This window comes from Dermatophagoides farinae, chromosome 5, assembly GCF_024713945.1.
Source record: "Dermatophagoides farinae isolate YC_2012a chromosome 5, ASM2471394v1, whole genome shotgun sequence".
NCBI classification, from domain to species: Eukaryota; Metazoa; Arthropoda; class Arachnida; order Sarcoptiformes; family Pyroglyphidae; genus Dermatophagoides; species Dermatophagoides farinae.
Window position 1 is genome coordinate 708796 of NC_134681.1, and position 17049 is coordinate 725844.

Genomic DNA, 17049 nt, shown 5'->3' on the forward strand with positions numbered 1-17049 from the left:
AAAAAAAAAATGTGCATCTGTGAGCGATTTGTTTACTTGTTGTTAAATAGATTTCTAAATGACAGCTACGCCATCTGTTATTTTTTTTTATTTATAAATTATTATTAATAGATTGAGAGGAATCAATCAATTTGTAAAACTTTTTATTTTATTATTATAAACACATTAATATTAATAAATAATAATATTAGAATCAAAAACAAATGGAATGAATGAATGAAAAAAAAAGATTTCTCTATATTTTCAATCATTATAAATTTTTTTCGCCTATTTGAAGATTTTTCGTTTCATTGTGAATAAAAAAAAACAAACAAAATCGAAATCATACCGATTAGTGAAAATGAAAAATGACAAAATAAAAAAAAGGGAAAAAAAAGAATCACAAATTTCGTCAAACACAACATAACATTGTGTGTACAGAATTTTTTTTCCCAATCACGACTAGTACGATGTATTTGTATATATAAAAAAAAAGTTGGATGAAATTGATAATATTACAAACAAATTAAGGAGGGATACAAGGAGATAAGAAGAACAAAAAGAAAAAAGTTTATATTTATAGTAAGGAGGTGGGGGCCGGGTAAAGATGTGAATTTTTCTTTGTTTGATTATGATAAAAAATATAGAAAATAAAAATGTTCAGACCATATTCATTTTTTCCTTGGCAATCATAAACATATGTTTTTTGTAGGTTTTTTTCCAAAAATATTTACGTATTTCCGATACAATAAATACGGTTGATGTGATACATAATAAGAATAATAAATCTTGTATTGTCAATGATTCGGTGAGAAAAATTCGTTGAAAAAAAGGAACGTAAATGACCAATAATTGACCAATTAATGATAATAAAACGGAGAATAAAAATGGCCGATTTTTCATAAGGCCAATTTTAAAGATAGATTTTGTCTTCAAAAAATGAGAAATAATAAAACAAATATTAATTGATTGATTTTTTTAAAACATAGCCATACCTGAGATCGACAGCTTAATGCATTGAACATGTCAAAGAAAACAAAACAAGTGAAAGTCATTGTGGTATCTCGTGGCGTAACAACATTATCACTCATCTGAATAAATTTCATAATGATATGATTAGAATTTGAATCATAATCAAATAATATTTGAATTGAAATATTTACCTCTTGGATGAAAACAAATAAAGTACCTAATATGATTATGATAGCTGAAACTAGAACATTAAATATCAAATCTTTAGTGATCATTGGCTGTCGAACATTTCTTGGTGGTTGACATATTATATCCGGATCAACTGGTTCGACGCCTAAACTTTGAGCAGGTGGACCATCCATAATAATATTGATCCAAAGAATTTGCATTGCGTTCAAAGGGTTTGGAATGTGTACCAATGTAGAAATGGCAATCAATGATAAGGCAGCAATGCTCCTGTTTGTTTTACAAAAATTAATTGCTGTAAAATCAATGTGATTTTTTTGATAATAAGAAACTTACGTGCTTAGCTGGAAACGAACAAAATTCTGTATATTATAAAAAATAGCTTTACCCTCTTCGATGGCTAACATAATTGTATGGAAATCATCATCGACCAGAATCATATCGGAAGCTTCTTTACAAACATCAGTTCCTGATTTACCCATAGCAATACCGATATCAGCTTTTTTCAAAGCAACACCATCATTAACACCATCACCGGTCATTCCAACAATTAGACCATGGCTTTGTAATGCTTTCACAATTCGTAGCTTATGACTAGGGCCTACACGATAAAATATCGATATACGGCTAACAATATTGGCGAATGATTCATCATCAAGTTGATCGATTTCTTCGCCTGAAATTGGCAATTTATCTGGAACGTAAAGACCAAGACGTTGACCGATTGCACAGGCTGTTTCCTTTGAATCTCCAGTAAGCATTTTTACTTCAACAGTTGATGATTTTAATGCCTGAATTGATTCACGTACACCATTTCGAGGTGGATCCAATATGCCTGCCATTCCAACAAAAGTGAGATCATTCATGTTTGGACCGTAAGCAAAGGCAAGAACACGAAGTCCTTTACGGCCTAAATCTTGTGCTGCCACATGGAATTGATCCATTCGATTTTTATCAAGAGGCACTGTTTTATCAATAAAAGCATATTTTGTACAAGTTGGAAGTAAAACCTCTAAAGCTCCTTTAACGTAATATTTGGCACAATTATTGGTGAATGTAAAATCACCATGATCATCGCTAATGAGGGACGATTCTTTTATATTATTATTGCTATTGTTGGACAACATAATTGCTTTGACGGCCATAATTTTCTGGGCCGAAGAGAATGGTATTTCTTCTAATCGTTCATAATGTTGACGAATATCGGTCACATCCAATTTGCGGGCAGCAACAAGTATAGCTGCTTCGGTTGGTTGTCCAAATAAACGACCATTAACTAAGTGAGCATTATTACAAATACAACCAACTTTGAGCATTCGTTGTATCGATTCTAATTGACGTTTCGTTGATTCATCATTGTTCGCTTTGAATTCAATCTCTCCAACCAAACTATCGTAACCAATACCAGAAAGTTCAGCATGAAATAATTCTGATGTCACTATTGAGGTGATTGTCATTTCATTTTTGGTCAATGTTCCAGTCTTGTCCGAACATATTACATTAACACATCCCAATGTTTCAACAGTTGGTAGACGTTTGATAACAGCATTTTGTTTGGCCATACGCATTACACCAAGGGCAAGCGTAACGGTAACAACAATAGGTAAACCTTCCGGTATAGCTGCAACAGCTAACGATACGCCAATATTAAACATTTCCATTAATGGTCGTCCTTGTATCCAACCAAGGAACATAATCAAAAATATTATTCCAAACGAATAGAATGAAAGCTGTTTGCCCAATATGTTCATACTTTTCTGTAATGGTGTCTTTGGTGCTTCTTCAGATTGCATCAATTGAAATATTTTACCAAATTGAGATCGTATTCCGGTACTAATAACAACACCTTTGCCTTTTCCCTGACAAACAAGTGTGCCCATGAATACAATATTGGCATTATTAGTCAATGCATTTTGCACTTGTTCGGATGATTTATGTGCGGGTTCAGCTTCGCCGGTAAAACTACTTTCATCCACGGATAAATCTATTGATTGCACGAGACGAAGATCAGCTGGAACTCGATCACCAGTTTCCAATGTAACAATATCACCAGGCACTAATGATCGTGCCAAAAATGTTTCAATCTTGCTTTCACGTATACAACGACATGTTGGTGGCACAAGTTTATTTAGTTCTTCCAATGATTTTTCCGATCGATATTCTTGTACAAATGCCACCGTAACAACAATGATAATGGCCTAAGATTACAAATGAAAATGAAATCAAAAAAAAAATTGCAATAAAATGTTCAATACTAACCGCCGCAATACTGAATGCGTCATCAAATTGTTGCATACAAACACTAACAAATGCCGAACATAATAGAAGTATGATGAGAGGATTTCGAAACTGCAAATTAAGCAAAAAATAAAAGTTATCGAAATCAAATTAATTAGATAATAATCAATCATAAGGAATGAATGAAAAGCTACCTGTTCTATATATTTACTAAGTAGACTTTCTTCTTGTTTGACATTAAGTTCATTATGGCCAACAATCTGTAGACGACGATTAGCTTCATTCCAATCAAGACCAGTTTCAATGTTTGTATTTAATTTTCTACATACATCTTCATAGGATAATTCACCAGCATCCACTTTTCGAATACTTTCCATTTCTTACGAAACGTATTCTATATTTTCTTTAATATTATATAAAAATTATAATACTTATTATGATGAGGAGATTATAACATTGAAAAATTTCACTTACATTGTATGAATAAATTTTAAATAATAATAATAATAACTTATTGGAAGATGATTGATGGAAAAAGAAATGATGATCATCTAATGAAAATTTCGATTGAAAACGATAATCAAATTCATTTCATTTTGTAACCTATTTATGGATAAACAAGGAAAATTCGAATTCGAAATTTTGTTCAATTTTTTTTTCGTTTGATAAATTCAACATACACTACTGTAATATTGCTATTAAAATAGCGATAATAATTTTCTTTAAAAAGCATTAATTAATAATTTTTTCAAATCAAATCATAAAATTTTCAAGAAATAAAAAAAAACAAACACATATCACATAAGCTTTTTTTTAGAAAAAAGAAATCATATTCCAAAACATATGTATGTACAGAAATAATTGTGTGTGTGTTTGTATGATGTGTAAAACAGTGGCGACTATTTATGATGAACGAGACTATCGAAACCGGTAATTCGATTGTTATTGGTATTTTTTCGAATTCTATATTATTCTATTTATTATTCTCACATGTGTTTTCTTGTCATTTTGGATATTGGAATTTCTAAATTTGGTTTGCCGTTAAAAATTCTTTTTTTAATCTTGATTTTTTATTTAATTCGTCAATACTAAAAGTAAGTTTAAAACTAAAATAAAAATATTTCAGCTTTCTTTGTCATATATTCAAATTATGTCGAATTTTCTCGCATTTTGATTGTTCTGATATCGATATATATGAGATTTAAAATTAGAAATATGTTCATTTTCAAAATGGAATCAGCTAAACAATCATCATCATCATCATCATTTTGATCGTATGGTGTTGTTTGTTTGAATTTCTTTCTTTGGCAAGTATAATGATGCTGTCAGATGATTGAAAACATTGATCAATCATGATCCAAAGCTCGATGTTTAAACATTTTTTAGAATTTATCATCATCATTTTTATTTTTCTTTCATTTTTCACATTCATTTACACATTTTTAATTATCTAATCACTTTAGTAGAGGTAAATATAGAAGAAAAAAAAATTTCCTATTTTAGCTACAAATAAAATCATTGTATAGTCTGGTTATACTGTTTTGCTTACCTATGTTAAATGATGATTATGTAAAAAACAAAAATGATATCCACCGATAAAGTTATATCAATATCGAGATGTTCATGAAGATTTGCTAGACATAATTTCGTGTCACAAGACCAATGAAAATGTCATATGATTGTTGATTTTTCATTTAAATTTCCGTCCGTCCGTTATTATGTTGATCCATCAGCATTCTAGTCAGCCATTCATTTCATTTATCATCATCATCATCATCATCATCATCATCATCAACATTTTTATGATTGATTTATTATCATTCTACTTCTACATGGACAAACGTTTAAATAAATGATGATGATATAACCATAACCACCTCATATTTGTATGTAGCTTAAGTATGGCCATAATCTGGTTATCATTTTGAACAAAAAAAAAAAAAAAAAAAGAAATCATTTTTATTTTCTGGTACGGTTTTTTTTCTGCTCTACATCCATAAGACAATTTATTATCGCAACGTGTCTAATCATTGACGTCTTTATATGTGTTTTTTTTTCTCTTATTATTATTATCATCAATTTGTACATGTAAATTTTTCTTTGATGATTTTATCGATCCAAAATATGAAACAAACAAACAAAAAAACTATACGATGATGTACAAGTAATTTTTTTTGTTCTCATCGTTGATTTATCGTCGTATCAAGTATCGATAAAAAACAAAACCATTTCGTATAATTATATCAATGAACTGGGGAAAATTTTTTTTTTAGAAATTTATTTGTGTTAATAACATGACTAAATGACAAAAGATTTGATTCGATTCGTTCTTTTTTTGTTTGTTTTGCTATCTAGTCCGTTCAATGAATTAGGCTAGAGCGCGCACGCACACATCACATATTTTATCGAATGATCATTTTTTTTTTATTGATATCGATTTGGTTGGATAAATTGAAACAAACTATGAATCGATTATGTATGTATGAATGATGAACTTGATGATGATGATGATGATGAGCATGATCCAAAGTTCCGGACGACTGGAAAAGATAACAAAAAAAAAAATTTCATTTTTTTTTGTAGTACAAATTATCCGTATATAAATTGAATGATTTTTTGTTGCAAAAAAAAATAAATTTAATTGTTCAATGATCATCACCATCATCAGCATCAGCATCAGCATCATTATTTTTTCCATTTCGATACAAGAACGAATATCATAATAACGAATATTATGTTCATCTTGTTTCGATTACATTACAATAAACAGATCATTATGCCTATGTCAAAATATTTTAATCGTATATCTTGAAGCAATTCTTGAAATTTTTTTTTCTGTTTTGTTTTGTTTTGTTTTTTGTTTTTCATTACAATTTTATTTATAAAAAAAAAATTTCGAAGCTTTCTCCTTTTTTTTCTATTCTCACGAATATTATATTATCATTTGATTCGAAAAAAAAAAATTTTTTTTTCCTTTCGTTTCAATTTTCATATAGCCGATAATATTGAACCTGATATTGTGGTTTTTTTTTCATTCGCTCCTCCTACTATTTTTCTTATTGGACGATAACGAAAAACAATTTGTTTTGACGACAATTTAAGAATCTGTCATAATCATATTGTTTGAAAATTCATTTGCATTTTGAAAATTGTATCCCCCACCCATTCGTCTTTACAATACAATGATCATGGATATTGCATCGAAAAGAATCATTACAACCATTTGCCGTCAACGAAATTATCCTTTGGAGCCGATCAATCGTAAATTGAGTCAACGTTCATGGAATATCGTACGATTTGATCAGGATTTAAAACGTGCAATTCAATTCAATTCAAGTAGTCAAGTGCCGATATTAAATCGTCCCAATGAAGTCATGGTTAAAGTATTGGCATCAAGTGTCAATCCATTGGACATTGAAATGAGTCGCGGTTATGGTAATGTAATGTTATCATTAGGCAATACGGTCATGTCACATGGTATTGATCGACTCACCTATGGCCGATTGCCAGTAACACCTGGCCGTGATTTTGTTGGCGAAATCATTTCAAAAGGTCAAAGTATTTGGAATTATAAACCCGGCGATATTGTATGGGGAACAGTGCCTCCATATGAGAATGGTTCACATGCTGATTATGTTATCACATCGGATAACGCTATCAGTTATAAGCCGAAAAATTTATCAAACGTTGAAGCTGCTGCTTTGCCTTATGTTGGATTGACTGCCTGGTCATCATTATCAACATTCGGTGAATTGAATGCACACAACAGTAATAACAAAAAGTATGATTTTTTTTTCATCATGATAGTCATCGATTCATTTTAATTTCAATTGTTTTCTTTTTAATTTCAGTGTTCTTGTTCTTGGTGGCAGTGGTGGTGTTGGATGTTTCGCAATTCAGTTGTTAAAATTTTGGGGCTCTAATGTCATTACAACATGTTCGGCAAAAACAATCGAACCATTGAAAGAGTTGACATCTGCAGATGAATGTATCGATTATACGAGAATGGAAGAATTTCTTCGTGATTATCGTGGTACATTTGATTTGATTTTGGATGCCTCATCAGCATCGGCATCAAGAAAAAATTATGACATAATCAAATCGGTTGTAAATGAAAATCAACAGAATTCGAATACAATCCCTAGTCGTTCTGGTCCAATGACACCTGTTTTTGACCGTAAACGTACAATCTACGTAACACTTAGTTCACCATTATTGCGTAACTATGATCGTTATGGCTTGTTATCTGGTACAATGAGTACAATCTCCGATGCATTGATCGATACATTGAATGGTATTCAACATGGTATCAGTTTTCGTTGGGCATATTATTTACCTAATCCAAAAGCATTAGCATATATTGCTCAATTGGTTGAACGTGGTATGATAAAACCATTTACAAGTAATGTTTATGATTTCGATAAAGCCATCGATGCATATGAAGCATTGGAAATTAAACGTCCAATGATGGGTAAAGTTGTACTCAACAATGATAAATAGATGGTGATGATAATTTATCTGACCACAAAATAAAAACATCATCATCATCATCATCATCATTGAATTAATTAATTTTTTAAAAATTTAAATTATCAATTGTTTATTTTTTTTTTAAATTGAATATATGTACAATGTTTACACATTGAAAGGCGTGTGGTGAGTGTGTGTGTGTGTGTTTATTTTGTATAATAAAAGAATACATGACACAAAAACTTCTTTTTTTTTCTTTCTCATCAAATTCAAAATGGATCAGAAAATGGATTTTTTTTTGTTGCAATTTATTCATGTCGATCAAAATTATTCGAAATTCAAAAAAAAAAGATTTGGACAAAGGAAAAAAAACATTTGAAAAATATTATATCACAAACAATAGTTGGGATAGTTGAGTGAATGTTTTTTTCGTTTTTTTTTAGTTTATGGTTTGCTGTATGTATGTATGATATATTTATATATATATCATAAGTTCGATTCAAATCTATATAGATTGTATACAAAAGTTTTTGATGAGTGTTTAAGGTTTTTCTCAATATTTTTTTTTCTCTCTCTCTCTCTCTCTCTCTCTCTGTCTCATTGTTTTAATTGTTAGAAAATAATAAAACGTGATGATTCGATTCGATTTGTTTTGTTTTTATCGATACATATCAACAATAGCGACAGATAGAGATCGAGTGTTAATGAATTGATTGATCCTATTAATGTATGTTTTGTTTTTCGTTTTTGTGTATGAGTATGATTATGATTATGTGTGTGTGTGTGTGTGTATAGTTTTGTGTATTTTCCACAATTTTATTTTGTCAGAAAAATTCACGTAATATCATGAAATATGAATATGATGATGATGATGATGATGATGATAATAAAAATGTGATCACTCAACTTTTAAGTATAGCAAACAAAATGCAATGCTTAAGATTTGATCGAAGTCTAACAAAAAAAAAACGATTCGCAGTCGATTTTAATTGATGATTGTTAGAAATGATTGATATAAGTGATGATGATGATGTTAACGATGATTTGAAAAATTCATGAAAAACTCAATGGACTATTATTATCGTTACCGGTGTTATTACTTGAATTGTTTATTGAATTTTTAATTTTCGAAGCTTTCTGTAACGATGCTAATTGTTTATTCAGATTCGTTACTTTTTGCTGCAGTTCCTGTATTCGTTCATTATGTTTACGAGTCATGTCTTGAATTTTTTCTCGACATTCTCGTTGTTCCTTACTGATTTCTGATTTTAGCTCATTAATCTATTATAATTAATTAATATAATATATAAAAACAAATAGAAGATAAATTATTTATAACAAAGTATAAATGAAATGTAAATAAAATATATACAAACCTTGACATCTTTTTTGAGCAATTCTTGGTTCTTATTTTTCAATTGTCTATCAAGTGATAAGATTTTCTCACGAAGTTGTGTTACAGCGACAACATTATCGCTAACGGACATGATATCATTACTGGCATCAATCGACATCGATGTTGTTGTCGATGTAACTGGTGCTATATTTGAAGTAACCGATAATGATGTACTAGAATTATTCGATGACGACATCGATACTGTTGTTGCCGGTGCTGGTAAAAATGTTCCATTACTTGTTTTAATAAATGATTTAACATAATCAACGCATTGTTTTTTATTTGATGATGATGATGATGATCCACCATCACGATGATCCCAATTGTTTGTGTTATTGGAACCACTAGTACCGTTTGAGCCTCCATGTTCTTGTCTTGATTTTGAAAAAAAGACATTATTTTATCAATTTAATTTGATAATAATGAAAAATCTTACTTGTATTTTGAACGACTTGAATGTTCACGTTTTAGATTCGAATTCTGTAATGATGATTGTTTATTTTTAGCTTTTGCCAATGCACGTTTATATGACATTGTACATAGCCAACATAATAGTTTTCTATCACTATCTAGACGTCTATTTGGATCATATTTATCTTTACGACGGAATGCACAACGTTGTTTACATTGATCGCATGTAACCGGAGGACCATATCGTTGTTCTGAATGCATACAACGTTGACATTTAGATCCAACAAAAGCTGCAGTTATATTGCAATATTCACATAATGTTGGCTATTTAAAAAAAAATTATAAAATGGTATTCACATCATCAAACATTTATTATTGAAAATTACTTTTCCATAAAGTTTAATATTTTGGTCACATTTACGGCAGATTGAGCTCAGATTAGATTTTGAATCCTGTTGAAATTCCGATCGACAATAAGTACATTTGACCATGACAAATGCATCCCGGCAATCCTATTATTTTTTTTTTTTAAATAACAAAATTAGAATATTAGTCATTGTGTGTGGTTTATAAATTAAATTTATGAACTTCAAACCTTGCAAAGCATTTCACCATCAGAAAGATCATCAAATGGATAACGAGAATTACAACGGGTACATGCATATAGAGCCATTGTATTCGATGTTGACATTGTTGTTGTTGTTGTTGTTGATGATGAAATAATATTATTACAAGGCAATACCGATATCGATGATGTTGTCGATGATGCGGCTGTTGATGATGATGATGATAATGAAGTTGCCATCATCATTATGGAACGATTAAACATATGAAAAAATTTATCATACAGACCAAAATATTATTTAGAATAATGAAAATTAAATGTGTCTGAATATTTTTCACAGATATAATGAATATATAATCAGTAATGTCAGTAAAAGATAATCAAAGAATTATGTGAATACAAACGCATGATGATATTATTGAAATGATATACAACAAATAAAAAAACAGTGCCACTCCGATTACAATTTATCCAAGACAAAAGCTATAACACATATAATACCCACACATATAACATGAATGATCGTTAAAATTGATGACGATTATAGCGCCACCAATAACGTTTACCGAGCCAATATTATCATTTAAACGAGATCCAAAAAATGCCAAAACACACCAAAAAAAATGTATATCGTCAGATAGATAGACATACAGAAATTGTACGAATTGACAAAAAGAAATAAGGGTAAACGATACGATATTGACAAAGAATAAGATTACTCAAATTTAAGGTTATAGTCACAATGAAATCAATTCATATACGTATAGTCTATTTGATACAATGATATATATATATTGATCATTACGTTGGATACACGTAAAGACAATCCGTTTCATACATAGTTGCCATATATTCATCACACATCATAAGAACGATATCACCATCTAGTGTCGGCCGATAAAAATTGTTTTTATAAATTATATTATTGATTCATTCAACTTTGGGCATTTCTGCGATTTTTTGATGATTATGAAATGAAATGAAGCAAAATCATCATCATTTTTTTTTTGGTTTGCGTAAAAACCCAGCCATTTAAAAATCAAAATCAAAATCAAAACACCCATTATTTATCGGTATTTGAACTTTGTTTGTTTATTATTTAAAAGTTTATTCATTTAGTTTTGTTCATTCACATTTATATGATATTATTAATTATATGTGTGTGTTTAAAACATATGATGATGATGATGATGATGGAAATACAACAAGAACAAAATAAAAAATTTAAAACATATTTTTAATATTTTTATAAAATTTTTTCAATCGAAATGATGACGATGATGATGATGGAGATGATGTAGATGTGGATGATTGATGATGATGATGAATTTGTTTAATATCCATAACATTATCATCATCATCATCATCATTATCATTATCATTATTATCATCTACAATTTGATCCATAGGATGGCCATGAGATTTAGACCGTTGTCTAGTGATTGGTAATTTGAAATCAAATTGATGTTGATGATGATGATGATCAGCATCATCATTATGAAAATTTTTACATTCTTCATTTTTATTCAACATTGTTGTCGATGTTGAATGTTGTTGTTTAATCATATTAATCTTTACCAATATTTGTCGTATATCCAAACGTTCATTTGGTGATAAACGTAAACATTTATCAATTATTTGTCGTATTTCATCACTATATGCTGATGAATAGATTGGTTTATAATCTAATTTATGTATTTTTCTAATCAACATATCTATACATTGATTTGGTTCATAAAATGGTGGATATAATATGATTAATTCATATAATAAACATCCCATTGACCATATATCGGCTGGAAAACTATATTTTAATTTATCAAGTCGTTCAGGTGCCATATAATATGGTGTACCAACTAATGTATCGGCATTTTTTGTATTCGATGATAATAAACGACTGAAACCAAAATCAGCTAATTTAACTGTACGATTCTGTTTGACCAATACATTAGCTGGTTTTATATCACGATGCATTATAGATTTTGAATGCATATAATTCAATGCATCACATATTTGGCCAAAAAAATTCAAAATTGCCATTTCAGATAATAATTTATTATTATCACGTAGATATTTTATCATTTTCGATAAATCACCAGCATCAGCATATTCAAGTACAATATAAATTTCATTATGTGCATAGAATGATTCCAAATGTTTAATTATATTCGGATGATTCAATCGACGTAACACTAATATCTCACGTGAACATTCAATACGTGTTTGGCCATGCTGTATTTTCAGTCGTTTCAATGCCACAATTTGTTTATCATTTCGATTTATAGCTTTATAAACATCACAAAATTCACCTTGACCAACCAATTTTTTAATTTCATAATTTTTAAGATTATCATCATCAACACGAATTTTATCGTTGATATTCATTATTCTATAAACACATTTATAATATAAGACTTATTTAAAAGAGAAAACACACACACACACACAGACAATAAATCAATCGAAAGGGGTGTGTGGTAACATTTTATCCATCGATTGATTTTGTGAATCGATCGTCGTGTGAGGGCAAAATAATAATAACAACAACAACAAAAAAACAATCAAAAATTGCCGTTATCTTTTTTGATGATGGCAATTTAAAACTATCTGATTGAAAATCTGTTATCAAAATCACAACAACAACAACAACCACAACGATATTCAATATCGATTAGGCTGCCATGACAAATTATCAGTTGTTTATCACCAATTCCATTCTTGTATTGTAATATAACATTTACAATTTTTCTCTCTCTCTCTCTCTTGTTCTCTCATCGTTTTATCTGATGTTTTTAGATATAAATCCTGTACATATGTACATATATGGAAAACACGGATTTTTTTTGATCACCATACAATTACGAAAACATTGTAATAGCTTCTCATCATCCAAGTATAGAAAATGATACAATTTTAAACATTTTTTTTTTGCTCAATTCATTCTGAATTATCCATTGAAATCTATCAATTTGAATGTATTCATCATCATCATCATCATATATAATTTATTGTGATGATAATCGATACGGATATCGATTGTATTTTTTTTCATTATAATAAGTATAAACAATGATCGACAGGTCGAAATTGAAATTGAATCAAAATATAAAACGATACAATCGGATTTTTTTTGTTTTTGTTTTTTTTTTTTTTTGAATACCGGAACGATTGTCAATTTGGTTATCAAATACGACACACACACACACTGTTTTTTTTTTGAATCAAATCAATCAATGTTCAATGACCTTTAATTCTGTACTAAATAATGTCACATGTTGACATGAGGAATACTAAAAAAAAAAAAAAAATTCATCCATGCAATGCAATGATGACCGATGGAAGAAAACAGACAGACAGACAGACACACAAAGGAGATTTTTTTTCTTCTTTGTCTTTTTCGTTTTTGAATTAAGATTCTTTCACGTCTTGGTTGATTACGTTTCAATTACAATTTTGATTTTTTTTTCGGACACCAACCATCCATCCATCAATCGTAAATCTTATCTCTTAAAATGACAATGAAAATTATTGGCAAAGAACTTGCTTGTCAACAAATTCAATTATAAAAATCGATTTGAAGGAAAAAAAATACCCGAATACCCGAATAGATCGATTGAATCAAATTGATCTTCTTGATATTACGTTTTAAAACGTTGATTATTCTTCATTGAAATTTCCCACGTACATTTCTTTCTTTCTTTCTTTCTTGTTTTTTCTATTATTTTCAATGTTGTTTGATTTTTTTTTCTACTGCATTTGGTTCATGTATAATGTATAATGATGATGAGAGCTAGTTGTCATCAATAATAATGACAATATACCAGATATATAACAATTGCTCTTTTTATTTTTTCAAATTATCTACACCATTGTCGGTTATTGTTTTTTCTTTCCTTTTTCTCCAACGGTAACGGGTAAGAGGTGTGAGGTTTTCTTTGTCATTTTTCTTCACGATCGAAAGATTTCAAAATATTTCATTCGAATTCTTCAATGGTTATTGTTTTTTTTTTGTATCATCATTCAATCATTCAAATCGAATGCGAATAGTTTTTTTTTTGTTTTTTCAATTGATAAGTGATGATTTTAAGTGATCCATTCGATAAATCAAGACGACCACGAATCAGATATCATTTTTCATATGTTGTATTAATTATCTTCGTTTTTTTTCTTTTTCTATATTTCCACTCATTTCGTATGATATAATAACAATATGAATAATAAGCTAATCATCATTATTCATCTATTGCTAGTTACGTATATGACGATTATTGTTTATGCAATGACAAAACATCAACAACGTAAACAACAACAGGATTCATTTGTTCCATTATTTTTGCCATCATCATCATCATCATCATCATCATCGTCGTCGTCGTCGTCGTCGTCATTGAATAAAAATCATTCCATTCCATTATTTAATCGTCGTCTACAACAAAAAAGATATCCATCTACAGCCATACAGAAACGTGATTCATCCATACCGAATTATGGCTATGATTTGTAATAATTTTTTTTTTTATTTTGGAGAGAATTTGATTAATGATTTATTCAAAATATTTTTTTGTTTTGTTTTGTTTTGTTTACTAGCTTCAACGAATTGGATTCATTCACACCTCCGGGTATATTTTCATCAGATCCAAATAATGGTGGTGGTCCTGGTTATCAAAATGTTGCATCTTCTCCAAACATGGATACAATGACAGCTGGACATAATTTTATTAATTCAAATTTTTTCGATACAAATCTAAATGATAATATGCAAATAATGAACAATGTTGATGGTGGTGGTCCTATGATCGGACCTCATCATCATCATCATCATCATCATCAAAATCGTCATAATCAACAATTATCATCATCTTCATCATCACATCAACCACATCATCATCAAAATCATCATCCACATCTTAATCATCATTCAAATAAAAATTTATTACCACCACCACTACCACCTCCACCACCACCACCACCAGCGAATCCTCTTGGATTATTTAATGTTGCACCTGCTGCTGCATTCAATCAATTAATTCATTCACCACCGATGCGTATGGTTTTTTTTTCTAAAAAAATCTGTATTTAAATCATTATCATCTATATATATAAAATTTTTTCTTTTCTTCGATTTTTTTTAATTCAACAGAAACAAATCGTTTAGATTTAGCGGCAGGTCCATTATTTCATCATGGACATCATCATGCACCACCAGTATTATTGGTTAGCCATAAAAATTCCGGTTTCACCAATTGGATTATACCATTTTTATTAATGTTATCATTACCATTTGTATCTGGTGCTGCATTCATACCATTATTCTTGAAAAGTATTGTTTATTTATTACAAATTGGACGTAATCTAGGTATGAATTATCAATTGAAAATGAAAATTAAAAAAAAACATATAACCATCAAAATTTGATTTCATATCATAGGAATTTTTTTCCCATTAATACCGCCGGTCATGAATGCAACACATCATAACCATATTGGATGATTGATGATGGTTTTCACCGGAATCGTTTTTTTTTTGTTCTTATTCCATGAAATATATTACGTTCAACGTGAACAAATATTATTTTTTATTCAAAATTATTCTACATTGGATATATATTCATTCAAAATCATTCATAACAATTTTTTATTGCTACAATTTTATATACCTTATTATTATCATTATTGTTATTCAATTTATTCAATTATCATCATCATAATCAAATTATTCATTGAATTTATTATTATTAATCAAACTGCATTCCATTATCATATTGTAATGTTTTAATTTTTGATTAAAATGATGGAATAATAATAATTTTTTATTTATTTGCAAAATAATTTCCATAGAATATTCCAATTTCCCATATCATTGCTACATTTCAATATTAATTTTTATTTTGAATTCTTTTTAAATTAATGTTTTCTATAATCACAAATGATAGAATATTCTTATATTTAACTTATCAAACATGTATCAGAATAAAAATCATCTTACGAAAAATTCACAGACAATTGAATATTGTGCAAGAAAAAGCCTGAATATCAAAGAATGTATGGAATTTCAAGAAATGATTGATGTGGCGTTGTAAGAGCAAGTTGTCATTTTCTCTTTCTCTCTCTGTTTCATCATTCCTATCGCCAATATCCGAATCCAGAATCCCCCCAAAAAAAATACAAACAAAATATCCACCGTTCATTTTAGCATGTAACGTTCTTTTTTTCTTCACTTCTATTCTCCTTCACATAAAATTCTATATTTCAATGAAGAATTCATCTATTCAATTTTATTTCCATCCACTTTTCAAGTACAATTTCATTTTTTTGGTTGTATTTTTTGTTTTCTTCTCTCGTTTCAATTGGATTTTTCGTTTCTCATTTTTTTTCACTCTCTTTTTTTTCATTTGCTTCATTTCTATTCCGGATTCTCTATTCTTGATTTTACTTTCACTAAACATTATCATCATCATCATCATCATTTCTTCACTTCAATTCTCAACTTTTGTTTTGTATTGAAAAGGAGAAAAAAAAATTCCATATTGAATGTTGGTTTCTGTTGACATAAACCACACATACATAGATATCAATGAACCATATAAATATCGAAATGTTTGAAAATGGATGTATGAACTACGTATACGCATATATATGTCTATCTAACTAAGTATTTCCAATGATGTTTTTTTATCTCTTCTTCTACCATTCTGCTGAAATACACACACACACACACACACACACACACACACACACACACACAAACACAAACACATGCATCATAGATGACACAAGAGAATCATCGTCATCATCATCGATAACAGTTAAGAAACCAAAGAATAGAAAAAAAA

At 29.2% G+C, this 17049-nt stretch overlaps 5 protein-coding genes across 10 annotated transcripts; 2 read left to right on the forward strand and 3 right to left on the reverse strand.

The window, feature by feature from the left end:
• Positions 1-130: 130 nt before the first annotated feature.
• SPoCk (secretory pathway calcium atpase) lies at positions 131-5119 on the reverse strand. 4 transcript variants are annotated; one of them, XM_075731133.1, is made up of 8 exons: positions 4925-5119; positions 3850-3978; positions 3570-3778; positions 3397-3486; positions 1474-3335; positions 1143-1407; positions 975-1070; positions 131-909 (listed from the first exon to the last, which is right to left on the reverse strand). In XM_075731133.1, exons 3-8 carry the CDS (start codon positions 3750-3752, stop codon positions 640-642), a joined length of 2766 nt encoding a protein of 921 aa, XP_075587248.1. In that variant the 5' UTR covers positions 3753-3778; positions 3850-3978; positions 4925-5119; the 3' UTR covers positions 131-639. The 4 variants fall into 4 exon arrangements, with proteins under 4 accessions (XP_075587248.1, XP_046912573.1, XP_075587247.1 ...); XM_047056617.2 differs by having other exon boundaries at positions 3850-3926; positions 4925-5105; XM_075731132.1 differs by lacking the exon at positions 4925-5119 and adding an exon at positions 4056-4240.
• Positions 4278-15817, forward strand: LOC142597535 (uncharacterized). Its single transcript, XM_075731136.1, has 5 exons — positions 4278-4469; positions 14468-14717; positions 14805-15262; positions 15358-15573; positions 15646-15817. The coding sequence occupies exons 2-5, from the start codon at positions 14476-14478 to the stop codon at positions 15705-15707; spliced, it is 978 nt and encodes a 325-aa protein (XP_075587251.1). The 5' UTR covers positions 4278-4469; positions 14468-14475; the 3' UTR covers positions 15708-15817.
• LOC124493557 (NAD(P)H oxidoreductase RTN4IP1, mitochondrial) lies at positions 5558-8087 on the forward strand. Its single transcript, XM_047056656.2, has 3 exons — positions 5558-5851; positions 6372-7156; positions 7227-8087. Exons 2-3 carry the CDS (start codon positions 6558-6560, stop codon positions 7873-7875), a joined length of 1248 nt encoding a protein of 415 aa, XP_046912612.2. The 5' UTR covers positions 5558-5851; positions 6372-6557; the 3' UTR covers positions 7876-8087.
• On the reverse strand, positions 7959-10885 carry LOC124493540 (protein FAM76A). 3 transcript variants are annotated; one of them, XM_047056644.2, is made up of 6 exons: positions 10723-10885; positions 10248-10423; positions 10039-10164; positions 9678-9976; positions 9222-9615; positions 7959-9126 (listed from the first exon to the last, which is right to left on the reverse strand). In XM_047056644.2, exons 1-6 carry the CDS (start codon positions 10724-10726, stop codon positions 8899-8901), a joined length of 1227 nt encoding a protein of 408 aa, XP_046912600.1. In that variant the 5' UTR covers positions 10727-10885; the 3' UTR covers positions 7959-8898. The 3 variants fall into 3 exon arrangements, with proteins under 3 accessions (XP_046912600.1, XP_075587250.1, XP_046912592.1); XM_075731135.1 differs by lacking the exon at positions 10723-10885 and adding an exon at positions 10618-10632; XM_047056636.2 differs by lacking the exon at positions 10723-10885 and having other exon boundaries at positions 10248-10705.
• On the reverse strand, positions 11290-12784 carry LOC124499094 (serine/threonine-protein kinase Nek7). The gene has a single exon (XM_047062954.2). It carries the CDS (start codon positions 12600-12602, stop codon positions 11442-11444), a length of 1161 nt encoding a protein of 386 aa, XP_046918910.2. The 5' UTR covers positions 12603-12784; the 3' UTR covers positions 11290-11441.
• Positions 15818-17049: the final 1232 nt, after the last annotated feature.

Bases quoted from the DNA above. Each gene is read 5' to 3' on its own strand.
- SPoCk (XM_075731133.1), bottom strand. From the start codon at position 3,752: ATGGAAAGTATTCGAAAAGTGGATGCTGGTGAATTATCCTATGAAGAT. The intron at 3,487-3,569 runs GTAGCTTTTCAT...CTTAATTTGCAG, and splicing joins TTAGTAAATATATAGAACAG to TTTCGAAATCCTCTCATCAT. The intron at 910-974 runs GTATGGCTATGT...CATTTTTTGAAG, and splicing joins CATTAAGCTGTCGATCTCAG to ACAAAATCTATCTTTAAAAT.
- LOC124493557 (XM_047056656.2), top strand. From the start codon at position 6,558: ATGATCATGGATATTGCATCGAAAAGAATCATTACAACCATTTGCCGT. The intron at 7,157-7,226 runs GTATGATTTTTT...TTTTAATTTCAG, and splicing joins CACAACAGTAATAACAAAAA to TGTTCTTGTTCTTGGTGGCA.
- LOC124493540 (XM_047056636.2), bottom strand. From the start codon at position 10,481: ATGTTTAATCGTTCCATAATGATGATGGCAACTTCATTATCATCATCA. The intron at 9,616-9,677 runs GTAAGATTTTTC...TTCAAAATCAAG, and splicing joins TCAAGTCGTTCAAAATACAA to ACAAGAACATGGAGGCTCAA. The intron at 9,127-9,221 runs GTTTGTATATAT...TAATTATAATAG, and splicing joins TGCTCAAAAAAGATGTCAAG to ATTAATGAGCTAAAATCAGA.
- LOC124499094 (XM_047062954.2), bottom strand. From the start codon at position 12,602: ATGAATATCAACGATAAAATTCGTGTTGATGATGATAATCTTAAAAAT.
- LOC142597535 (XM_075731136.1), top strand. From the start codon at position 14,476: ATGACGATTATTGTTTATGCAATGACAAAACATCAACAACGTAAACAA. The intron at 14,718-14,804 runs GTAATAATTTTT...TTTGTTTACTAG, and splicing joins CCGAATTATGGCTATGATTT to CTTCAACGAATTGGATTCAT. The intron at 15,574-15,645 runs GTATGAATTATC...TTCATATCATAG, and splicing joins ACAAATTGGACGTAATCTAG to GAATTTTTTTCCCATTAATA.